Source organism: Perca fluviatilis, chromosome 9, assembly GCF_010015445.1.
Source record: "Perca fluviatilis chromosome 9, GENO_Pfluv_1.0, whole genome shotgun sequence".
NCBI lineage: Eukaryota > Metazoa > Chordata > Actinopteri > Perciformes > Percidae > Perca > Perca fluviatilis.
In genome coordinates this window covers 30,183,678-30,196,282 of record NC_053120.1, presented here as the reverse complement: position 1 = coordinate 30,196,282, position 12,605 = coordinate 30,183,678, and the positions used below count along the sequence as shown (strand labels likewise).

The 12,605-nt window shown below is 37.9% G+C and overlaps 1 protein-coding gene across 3 annotated transcripts in view; it reads left to right on the top strand.

Moving 5' to 3' along the window:
• Window positions 1-4,432: 4,432 nt before the first annotated feature.
• Window positions 4,433-12,605, top strand: part of tgfbr3 (transforming growth factor, beta receptor III) — an 84,579-nt gene continuing 76,406 nt past the window's right edge. The window contains exons 1-2 of one of the 3 annotated variants that reach the window (XM_039810775.1): window positions 4,433-4,646; window positions 11,370-11,539. In XM_039810775.1, the coding sequence (XP_039666709.1) occupies window positions 11,479-11,539 (61 nt within the window). In that variant the 5' untranslated portion in view covers window positions 4,433-4,646; window positions 11,370-11,478. Of the gene's footprint in view, window positions 4,647-11,369; window positions 11,540-12,605 lie in introns of those variants that run through there. The other 2 variants (XM_039810776.1, XM_039810773.1) reach the window with 2 other exon arrangements.

The window sequence follows — 12,605 nt, the reverse complement described above, 5'->3', positions numbered from 1 at the left end:
TTCAAATTGTATTGGTATATATATTTCTTTCCTATAGCCCCTATTTGGCAGTATCACTATCAAAACACAAAGTACAGTAGGGAGGTAGCTAGTTCTTTGTAATATTGTAGATAACTCTGTGGTTAAATTTGTATTACTGCATTTGCTCAAATTAGATTTCTGTATGTCACGCGATGTGAGGTTGCGTCTCATTCAGTTCAAGATTATGCCTTTCTTCAATTGGACGTCCTCCAGATTGTTTAGAATTGGTTTGAAAGACACACCAAATAGTTTGAAATGTAAGACAGAGGATGGCCATTTACTTCATGTCCTATGGTCATGTGATAATGTCCAGGAATTTTGATACATGATGACCTATGTCAGACTGTAGAGACCCAGGTTCCATTCAGCCCAACATTATTTGTTCTGGGAGATGGGTCAATCCTAAGCAGGATGGAGAAGTACATATAAGATGCTGGGTCCAGACTAGTTTAATAATAGCCAGACAGATTATTTTAAGAGGATGGAGGAAAGAAGGGGTACCAGCACTTGAAATGTCATATAAACGGTTTGCCAGGTTGGATGCTTATACTAGAAATTGGGTAAACCTAAGCTTCCTGGAAGGCTCCAAAAAAGCTTTGTGCTGGGGAGAGACGTGTATGATGGGCTTATGGTGTTGTCATTTATACATATGTTCAGGCTTCAAAATTAACATTTTCGTCTACCAGCCAAATGGCTAATGAATGTTCAAATATTACCAGCCATTCAATAGATTACCATTGGGTTTTTTGGCTGGTGAGTGAAGCAAATCTACCAGCCACTTGCATATTTCACCAGCATTTGGCTGGTAAACGGTGCTAATTTAGAACTCTGCATATGTTTATTTGGTTTATGGTTTATTGTCTATTTTGTTATTATTTTGTTGTATGGTCTTAAATGTTGTAGTTACTGTGTCATCTTTTCTTGATTTTTGTCTGGGTGGGTGGTGATGACAAGGTGGTGTGGGGGGGGGGGGTGTTCATGTTGCGAACTGTATGTTTTGTATGTTGTTTAAAAAATTAAAATTGTTAATCATAAAAAAGATCAGATTTCTGTTATGTTATACATTATGTCAATAAACATGATAACTTCCTAGTTTAACATATTTGCTTTTTTTCCAATAACCTATTTAATCACAGCATCTCCAATAGTATACGTACAGATTTAGCTTGGAAACGCAACGCCTGGACAGAGAACTCTTACTCTGCACTCTTACTCCACTGATGGTAAATGCACATTTCTAGAGCATATCTGTGTGTGTAGGCCTTTTACAAAGAAGACATTTTGACTTGTCATATTTGAAAAGCACAGGTGTTACTGATAACATTAACAATGGCTCTATTGTATGAAAGTGTCCCAGTAAGCCACGACAGTTACTGTCTCGTGTCAAATTCTATCACCACTTTGCTACTGCTTCCTTAAGTGCCATATACATATTTATATTGTTCATGACATAACTTATTTAAAAAGCATAATTGCTGACAATATCACACAATATCTCAAAATAATGGGGATAGGCCAACAAAATGTATATTCTAAATGAATATGAATACTGTATATATACACTACTGGAACACCCCAACTTTTCCAGGTTTTTATTGAAATTCATGCAGTTCAATGTCTTATTGTACTCTGAAATGAAAGAATAGAACAAATGAACAATTTAAGTTAAAAAAGAAATCATGGAATCAATTAATAAACCAAAATGTATTCTAAATTTTTGACTCATCAAAGTAGCCCCCTTTGGCAGATATAACAACTGAACACACTCGTGGCATTCTTTCTACAATGGAAATCAAATATTTTTCAGAAAGTTCTTCCCAACTCTGTTGCAGAAGTTCCCATAAATGTGTGGCACTTGTAGGTTGCTTTGCTTTCACTTTTCTGTCCAGTTCATCCCAAACCAGTTTAATGGGGTTTAAGTCTGGTAAGCTTAACATCTTGTTATTTTTTGCTAAGGTAGTTCTGGCATAGTTTGGACTTATGTTTTGGGTCATTATCTTGCTGTAGGATGAACCCCTGACCAACTAGGCGCATACTGCATGGCGCTGCAAAATGCTGTGGTAGCCGTTTTGGTTCAGGGTGCCTTTCACTCTGTACAAATCACGAGAGCGTGGATCCAGCAAAACAGCCCCAGACCATCATGCTTCCTCCTCCATGTTTGACAGTTGATGACGGCGTACAAAAATCCTGCGTGATGAACCGAAGATTTCAAATTTTGATTCATCAGTCCATAGCACCTTCTTCCATTCTTCAGTAGTCCATTGGCAGTGTTTCTTGGTCAAGGCAAGCCTCTTTTTCTTAATCTGACATCTTAGCAATGGCTTTCTTGCTGCAACTCGACCTATCAGACCTGCAGCTCGAAGTCTTCTCTTTACAGTTGAAACTGAGATTTGCTTATTATGATCACTATTAAGCTGTGCTTGAAGCTGTTGTCCTGTGAGCCTCCTATCACGCAAGCTGTTGACTCTCAGAAACTTGTCTTCTGATTCTGTTGTGGCTTTGGATCTGCCAGACCTCTTCCTGTCAGTTTCCCCCAGTTTCTAAGTGCCTTTTGATGGTGAAGAATACTGTACTCACTGACACCTTGACTTTCTTCGCAATTTCTCTGTAGGAAAGACCAACATTCTTAAGTGTTATGATGGTCTGTCTCTCTCCCATTGATAATTGCCTTTTTCCCGCCATTTTTATGGCAACACACTACTTTCTGCAGTACAATACTGTTCATATAATGCTCACGAGGGTACGGTACCACAGTGTGTTCCAACAATACTTTTATACAAACAGAGGGGGTTGTAAGTAATCCAGACAAGTTGGAACACCTGTGGGAATTGGTAGCACCAACTTTCAAAGCTTGATCAACCTCCATTGCTGCAGAACAGCTTTACATTGTTAACCCCTTTCTTGTTCCCTGAAAAAGGCCTTTTTGTAAAATACTGAAATGTACATTATTTTTCAGTTTTGGGTAACCTTACTTTTTTTTTAACCTCAGGCAGTTCACCACTTACCTTTGTACCATTTCAAGCTATTCATTGGACTTGAACTGCTAAAATTTCAATAAAAAACTAAAAATATTGGGGTGTTCTAAAACTTTTGACCGGTAGTGTATATATACATATATATATGTATATACATACATATATATGTATATATATTACACCAACAGTTGTGTCCCTAAGCAAAGCACTCTTACCTGTTTACACGTAAGATACTTGTAGAAAAGTGTCTGATCCTTTAGCTAAGTACAATAAATAAGACCATGATGTAAAATTACCCCACTATAAGTTCTATATTCCAAATCTTATTTAAGTGAAATAAGATTTGGCAGCAAAAAGTACTCAGTAATCAAAAATTAAAGGAGCAATTATTCTGAATGGCCCCTTTCACAGTGCTATATGGTCAAGATTGTTAAATAATTGGATCACTATTACTTGCTACTATTACTATTATGTAAGCAGCTTTTTAATGTTTAATATTGTATGTGGCACTACATTTAAGAACTTTATATAGGCCTTCCTTCATAGTGATCTTTTTGTCTATGGCACCCCACCAAGCCAATAGTTAAACAGAGTTCCATTTTCATGTTTGAAATTGTAATACAAAAATGTAGTTCTATAAATGTTGCTTTGTTTTTAAACATGGCCAAACATGATCAAAAATGTACAGTAAACAAATGAAAAATAATTCTTGGGGCACCCTTGTCCTGTCCTTGAGGGATCCCATTTGGAAAACACACACACTGCTTTAATCTATTTCAATGCATTGTATTTTATAAACTAAACTGTAGCTATTGCTCTCGAATAAATAATAGTGAAGTAAAAAGTTCAATAGTTTCCTCTCAAATATAGAGAAGATGTGTACAACAGCATAAATACTGAAGTCAAGTAAAAGCATCATATATTTGTGCTTACATGCAGTACTTACTGTAAGTGCTATTTGTTACAAATAAATACCAGAATTATATATTTCCCATGCAGATGTATTTCCCTACAATAAAAGAAGACCTCTTTCTGCAGCAGTAGATGTTGGAGTGCTCAGTTGAGACATACAAGTGTGCTATGATAAGTAACAATACTCTTGCTTAACTAGACATTCCCATAATCTGGCATCAAGAACCCCCATATAGAGATCCCTCTATGGGCCCTCTTGTGATAAAAGCGACATGTAGCAACCCTATGTATTAATATTTCTGTATTTTAAGTTTTTTATAGTTGCACTTCTGTCTGTACTGTAAAAGGGGACTGAGTGTTAAGACATTTCAGCACACAGTCATGCATTCCCAATTTTGGACTAAAATGTATGATAAGTAAGAGAAGGTGACTGAAGGACCTCCTGACCGTGTACCCTGCTTTGGGAAGATCTCGCGCACAGCTCAGCCTCCTTCCTCTACGCCCCGCCCCCAGATGAAGCTCCTAGTAAAAGGAGGTAGATACAAGTAAACTAACTTTCAGCGAGAGGTGCTATTTATCCATACCGTGGTCAAATATAACGTCCTTTCCCCCCCCCCTCCAAGCAACGGAATGCTGTGAATGTCCACCCGAGAGAAGAACGACTCTAATAACCGCATCCACCGGAGCGACTTTATCTTCAACCAAGTTTACTTTGACATTTTCTGGAGACTCTGCATGGTACGTGAGCAGACGCTTTCAATAGTTACCGCTTAGCTTGTTTTTAGAACAGTATGGTTTATCAAACTACTGTATTTATAGGCTACATGGTGATTGTTATTAGTGTAAAAATGATATTTTACAGCTAGCTGTGTTTACTTAACCGCCCATAAATCCAGCTGAACATCTGTCTCTGGCTGAATGCATTGACATGTAGCCTTCCTTCTTGCTTTCCTTTGAGAAGCTACAGGCTATAGCTAATAGTTACTCATGTTGATATCCATTTCTCTACTCTTTGTGGTCATGTTTCATAAGAAAACAGGAAATTAACATGAAACGCAGGTAAACAGAGTGTGTAGTGTATCCAGTGCCACAGAGGTATTCCGTCAGATAGAGAACAGCATGCTCTCCAGTCCAGGCGCTCCTGTGGGATCAAACATAAATGACAGTGAAACCGCGCGTGTAATATTTTAGATGAAAGCAGGGAATACTGTCAACAGGAATTCGTTTATTTGTACATGACAGTGGAAACTGCCTGCCATTAAGATGGAGGTGATTTGATGTGTATTTATTACCACTAATGTCTGTCAGTGTTGCTGTGACAGAGGATAATGTTGGTAGTTGTTTTGGACCCTGTATAAACAGCAGAGTGTAGATGATTTTTTTTTTTTTTTAAGATTCTTTTTTGGGCATTTGTAGGCCTTTATTGACAGGGCAGCTGAAGACATTAAAGGGGAGAGAGAGGGGGCATGACATGCAGCAATGGGCCGCAGGTCGGAGTCGAACCCGGGCCGCTGCGACGAGGAGTAACCTCTATATATGGGCACTTCTTAACAATGTGAAAACATTTTTTAATCAAATATGAACAGCCAGTGATGGGATATTTAGGAACAAACATTTGAAAGCTACATTCCTAACCAATCAATTGGTTTTGAAGCTGAATGTAATAATTTGTATATATACATTTAAATGCTATGATTTGATGAATTGTTTAGTCTGAAATGTCAGAAAACAATGAAGTAGCCCAAGATGTTTTCAATTTCAATTTTTTCAAATTTAAGACACTGGATATCATCAATACTAATATTTAAAAGTCAAATACAGGAAGCTACTGCAAATCAGACTTGTTTAATAGTTTATCACAGATGTGTCAAGGATCTGTCTGCATGGTGACTCAATTGGCAACGGTGCACACATCATGCACAGCCGTTAGAGTCTAAACAGTCCACAATGTCATACCGCATGTTGTTTAAGTATACTGAAGTGTGTGAGGACAGGATCTCTAGCTTTTTTCAGAAATAAGGCTGTGTGGGTAATTTTGTGGTGGAAGGAGTGGGAGGTTGGGTGGTTTGTTAGTCCCGAGCCTGTACACATTCACACTGAAAGAAGTGGAGAGCTCATTTAAGGTTCATTCACCAAGTCATAGGACCACACTGACATTGTCTAGATTACATATGAGGCAAACTGGTGTCAGATTTGTTATTTTTAACATCAAGAACAGCAGTCTTAACATCTTACTGTACCATAAGATGCAGTATGTAACACACACACACACAGAGACACACTGCCTCAGCTTTTTGTATTGCCTCTCTCTTCACTTATGTCTTTGTGATTATGTGAACATAGTATATGCCCTCTGGACCTAACAACACTTAACTGCAGTGTATGCATACGTGATGACATGGATATAAGCCAGGCCTTTAACATTGAAGTGACCACAAGTATGTAGCTTGGTTTCAGTAATGTGCAGCATGTTCAGTCTGGGGTCTGCATGTTGTGATGTACTTTCCAGATCTTCTTTGGGTGAAATAGTTGCTCGGCTTAGACGGTCAGGGTTGAAGAGAAGTCACATGAGGTGATTTAAGTTGTTGCTGCAACAAAGCCAGCACCGACCGTGGCATGGAGTAAAACCGTTCCTCTTTTCTAAGTTGCTTTGGGTTGAAACTCAACCCAAAGCAACTTAGAAAAGAGGAACGTTTGTTGCCCTTAATTTAACTTTAACAGTTAAAAATCCTAGTTGATCTCTGAATATAACAAGGGTTTCTCTAGGTCTGTGGAAGATTTAGGTACACATATTTGGTGAGGGGTTTAGGGCTCATCCCTTGAAAAAATCTTACAAAAAGAAGAAAAAAGCTAGAGCAGATAATAATAAATAACATTAATAATGCTTAAAGACAAAACTTGCTAAAGACGTCCACTTGGGACCAACTACAATCATTAGATCTTAGAAAAGCCATTACGTTAGTTTTAAATGCTCATATTAATTTTACATTCATTCAGCTTAGGTGTTGGCTTATAATGGTAGGGAAAACCCTGTATAATATAAACACTTTTTGCATCAGGTCTTTAAATCTTCAAAGTCTTGACCAACATAGCAAGATACTGCTTTATATCAGTCCTGAATGCCGCTTTCCTTTGATTTGGTCTTTGCCTCACAGAAGGTATTGCAACACAGTATACCTCCGTTTAGTCAGTGAGGAGATGAAGGTCAAGGAGAGGCATGAATCAAACTCTCCTTGACGAGCTGAAAGTGTAATATTTGTCATGATCTTCCAAAATGACTTCCCAGCCCCTGAAGCCGCTGCACACTGAAAGGCCCTTTTGTCCTGTTCAAGCTGCTTGCACGGCAGAGGGATGCACCTTAGTACTTTATGCATCACTTCCCATACACCCTCTATGGTTCACCACAAGTCAGATAGGCACGCATCTGTTTCTTTCACGTGGTACTGTACTAGTCACAGACACTGCTGTACTGAGTGCAATTCCTGTCACAGAACCTTTACCATATAGGTTTGACATTTGACTTGAGTAACAGTTACAGTTTTGTTATCATAAGAATCTGATATCACTCAGAGAAGTAGTTTGCATAAAGTTTTCGGCGGACCACATCTTTCTATAATTCTTTTTTGGTTGTGGCTGCAAAACATGCAGTCAATCTAGAATTAGACAGAGCCCAAAGCATACTTTTTAAAAATTATTATTCAGAAAACATTTGTACCAATTTCATCTTTCAATAATCCCCTTTTGAACCTTGATTCAGCCTTTAAAAAAACATGATTTTGGATATAATAGGCCCGAAATCTAGAATGTCAGACTGTATATGTTCCTAATCTGCTTTCTGAAGTTGGAAAAATCCTCTGCTTCTCTAGTGGGATCCTCACAGGTCTCTGCTTTGATGCAATGGTAGTGTATCTTTCTATCTGATGTCTATCCTCTTTGCTTGAATGCTTTTTGAAGTCAAGAAAATTAAATTAATATATTGTATATTTTTTATTTAGGTTGAGAGCAGCTTTAAAGAAGTGACCTACAATAATGTCTTCTTTTTAAAGATTCCTGATTTTCATTCATTCATTCATCAACCTTCATTTTTAATCGAAATATCATTCAGAAGTGGTCCTCATTTGCAATGGCATTGAGTAATTACAAAGACAACAACAAAACAACAACACAGAAAAGAATATACCATCATAAGAAAGATAAAAAGACAATAAAACTTTAAAACTTTCTGAATTGAAAAATTGATGAATATAATTTGATAAATAAATTAGGATAATAAGGATACAAAAGAAAGTACAAGTATGTAAAGCAAGTTCAAGTAGAAGTTTGCAAGTTTAAAGCCAGATTTCTAAATTGTCCAAAAGGCACAAGTGATTTGATTTTAAGAAAGTGCTGTAATTTGTTCCAGGAGTCAGGGGCACTGAGGTTAAAAACAGTTTTTCAAGAGCAAGAGCCTTATAGATAAAAGATGCCAGTGAGTATCACGTCTCTCTTGGAGAGAGGACCACCCAAAACTTTCATATAAAATACAGTGATGTGTACCATAGACATAACTGGTTATGAATCTCAAGGCGGAACGATAGAGTCCAGAGATTTAATAGTTGAAGAGAATGCATGTCTATAAATCACATCACCATAGTCCAGGACTAACATGAAAACTGCTTCAACAACCCTTTTCCTACAAAACACAGGAAAGAGGCTTTACTTTCTATTGAGATAGTAATTGTTTTGCCTGAGTCGGCACACAACATTATCAATGTCAAATTTAAATGGGGGCTTTTCATCAATCCAGATGCCGAGATATTTATATTCTGAGAATCTCTCAATCGGAGGTCCGTTCATAGTGGAAATATTAAGGTGTAAAGTATAATCTATAGCTCTGGCTCTGGAAAATAGCATAACTTTGTTTTATCAGCGTTTAGTACAAGTCTTAGGTCTTAGGTCTTTAAGAGCCTCTTGCAGAATATTAAAGGAACGTTGTAAGTTTTCAATTGCTAGATGAACAGAATTAACAACATAATACAGCACTGTGTCATCCGCCTATATGGGCATGATAGTTTACCAAAGATGAAAAGATATTATTGATATAAATGGTGAAAAGAACTGGACCTAAGATTGAGCCCTGTGGAACCCCTTTTGATACTGTTAAAAGGGGCTAAAAGTAGTTCTTAAACCAATTACAAGCAATAATATCAAAGCTAATATCATGTTACCTCTGTAAGAGCAGGCAATAATCTACTGTGTCAAAGGTTTTTAGGGCAGCATTTGATTCTAAATAGCTGCAACTAAACTTATGTGATTGTACATGATTTGGCTCAAGTGCAATACAAATAATAAATGTCTTGTTTTTATATATCCTCTTGTTACTCTTACACAGTAACATCCTTTGAGTTATACTCACTAGAATGAAGTTACTACTCAAGTTAAACAAACATTTGAATACACCTAAGGCAATATAAATGGTAATGGTACTGCAGCTATTGTGCCGATTTTCCATTTTTCTGAAGATATTATACTACAGACATATTCGTGCAAACATCTACAGTAGGCGTCTCTCCTCTTGGTGGTTTTTTTTCCACATCTGACGATCGGTGTAGCTAGGAGATGCACAGACAACTTCTGTGGTGGGCTACTGACTTGAGCATGTCATAGTCTTCTATATCCTACAAATGTCAATTGACCTTATTTCCCCATTTTTAACAAGCCCACATAGCGTTTGTAATAGCCATTTAAGCTATCTGTCCTTTTACAAAATTCAACATTTGGGAGGACCCATCCTGCAAAGTGAAAGCTAGCAAGCTAGGCTAGCTAGTGTCCATTTGGAAAGTGGAAGCTGGTTAGCTTAGCTTGCTAACTGGTTCCCACTAAATGTTACTTTTCCCTTCATGTTTATTACCTACGGAGCCCCAGACATGACATCCGGAATAAAATTAAAATAAAGTGTGGCCACGAAATACTAATTTGTGGCCACGAAATGCTAATTTGTGGCCACAATATACTAACTTGTGGCCCCGAAATAGTATTTTGGGGATAATGACGTAGCCGAAATATAATGCAGGCAGTTCTGCTATACACCTGTGTGGGGCACATATTCTGACGGCTGCTACTGTACTTATAATATATGGTGACCTCTGAGGTACTGGCTCTGTGATGACTATAAATAAGAAAATGTGTCCAGATTAGTGTGAAGGGATGACATTACTACCCCAAACAATATTTTGAAGTTTAACTCCTTTATTAAGCAGTTACAATGGGGTCACATAATCTGACAATTTACCCAATGTGCTGGTCCATTAAATATTTAATTATTTCTTTTCTTTACAGTAGAATATAATTACTTTAAGTTTTAAATGTAGGTCTAGTGTAAGGTTTTAGGTAGGTTATTACAAATGTAACTCATGCAGTCACAAAGAAATACATGTTTAGAAACATTTCAGAGAAAATGTACCTTAATATATTTTATTTACTTTCAGATAAACATATGTTACTATGCCTGAGGTGGTTAATATGGTGACCAGCGGTTTACTCTTTCTCCTTAGGAAGCAACAACAGACCGCGAATAATCATACAGCTTGCACCTGTGGATGTAATGTATTAATGTTTATGCCGTTTGCGTAGACGCTCTTCTTCGCCCTCCATTGTCTACCACGCATGGGCAGACGATGTGTAGCAGCACCCTCTGCGGTCACGGTTTTTGATGGGTCAGAGCTTTCGGTGCAACACCGGCATCCAAGTCGTACCTTCCCTGGTAAAGCATCCGGGCTCTCAATATTCTGTTTAAATGCCTCTCGGTAATAACGATTCCTTGCAATACCAGGCTTTTTAGAATGTCTTTGTAACTCATTCACAGCCTAAAATACAATTCAATCAAATCATCTCTGTCCATGACTGCACCTTTAGCTCGCTCTTTATTATTAGCTCTCGCATTATAGTTAGGCTACGTCGTTATCCCCAAAATACTGTTTTGTGTAGTATATTGTGGCCACAAATTAGCATTTCGTGGCCATCCTTAGTACTTAATAGTACATGGACTTTGCCGCATCATGGTAGTCAGTGTTTGAGAAGTAAAATATTTAGGAGTGAGGTCACGCTGATTAGCATGGTGGTACTAAGCTGCTTACTTAAGACCCCACTGGAGCATTCAGTGTTTCCTGACGCTCTCAATTAAAGTGTGTTAATAGCCTGTGGCATGTTCCAAAGTGTTTCACACTCAGTAAGCCAGTCAGCCGTCCCACAATCATCACACACTCTGACTGGCCATGGGCACAGGAAGGTGTGTGCAGCACGGCCCTTTGAAGCATGACCCCCAATTAACCCTCCGGGATTAATCCCCTGGTCTCCAAACTGCTGTTTCTAATGTCTCATCTCATCACACCCACGGAGTATATTAAGCAGAGCCCAGATCCCTGCTGTTGTCCACGCTCAATACAACCTGCTTGACTTTCTCTACTTTTGTTCACTTTGCAGCTGGGGTTTGAAGTTGACTTCCTGTAGACTGCTTCATAGATAGGGAAACCTTTGTGAAAAGCAGGAGAAAGGCCTGTTCACCCACCTTCATCATACTGGAAGCTACAGGATGGCTAGAAGATTCCCCATTCCCTTCTTACTTCTTGCAATGTGCTGCCTGGCATCTGCAGGTAAGTTTGTCTCATTGCTGCTTAGTTATATTTGAAACAAATAGTTTTCAGAGACACATCTATACAAATAATTGAATTCTCATTGTAAGGAGCCAAAAACGAACCCATGCAACTCTGGTGTCAGCAATAAAAGATATTGACTATGCACCAAACCTTGCAGTTATTCATTGTCAGACAACCACAACTGTGCCCATATTCTAGGATGTTCCACTGTTTCTCTTAGCATGCCTTTCTAGACAGAGCTTGTCAGAGTCATGAGTAAGGGGGATTTACATTTAATAAAGTGCTGACAAGTTCAATCTCAGAATACAAACACTCTGCAGTCCTACATGTATCTGTCAGATTGATTGGAATGAGGCTAAGATACTGCCAAATACCTTTTAATTCACAGCCGTTAAACAGGCAAAAGCGAGAGAGAGAAAATAACCAAGTAAACTGATACAAAGGTCAATACAAACGTTATCAGTGTGTCATATCAATTAATGTTAGGTTCGTGATGATGTCACATATTGCCACAACTCATCTCTTATGAACTTAAAATACTGTACTTCTCACTTTGACACTTGCTAATTACGACCTTTTATACTCCAATAGGTTATTGTGAATATGAGCAACAGTTTCCTAGACTGGTATCTGTGACACCATACCTCTTATCTTATTTAGATTACTCTCCTTGTTTCTGTACATTGCTGAGATTGTTTCTGGATCCAGGCAATGACTAACTTTGTAGTTAAGACATAGACATAGAAACAATGATTCATGAAGTAATTTAATCTAATAATAATCCTCTTTAATTTTTGTTAGTCTTTTGTTGATTAATACCATTAAAAGGTGATTTAACTCAATTCATTATAGCTTTTAAAGTTTCTAACACCTGGTATAGGACTATTACTAGAGATGGCCCGATACCATTTTTTGCTTCCCGATACCGATTCTGATACCTGAACTTGCGTATCGGCCGATACCGAGTACCGATCCGATACCAGTGTCTACAGTCATATATTTTATTATGTTTTAACAACTGTCTACTACTCTCCCTGTATGGATGTGAAATTATTTCTATCTC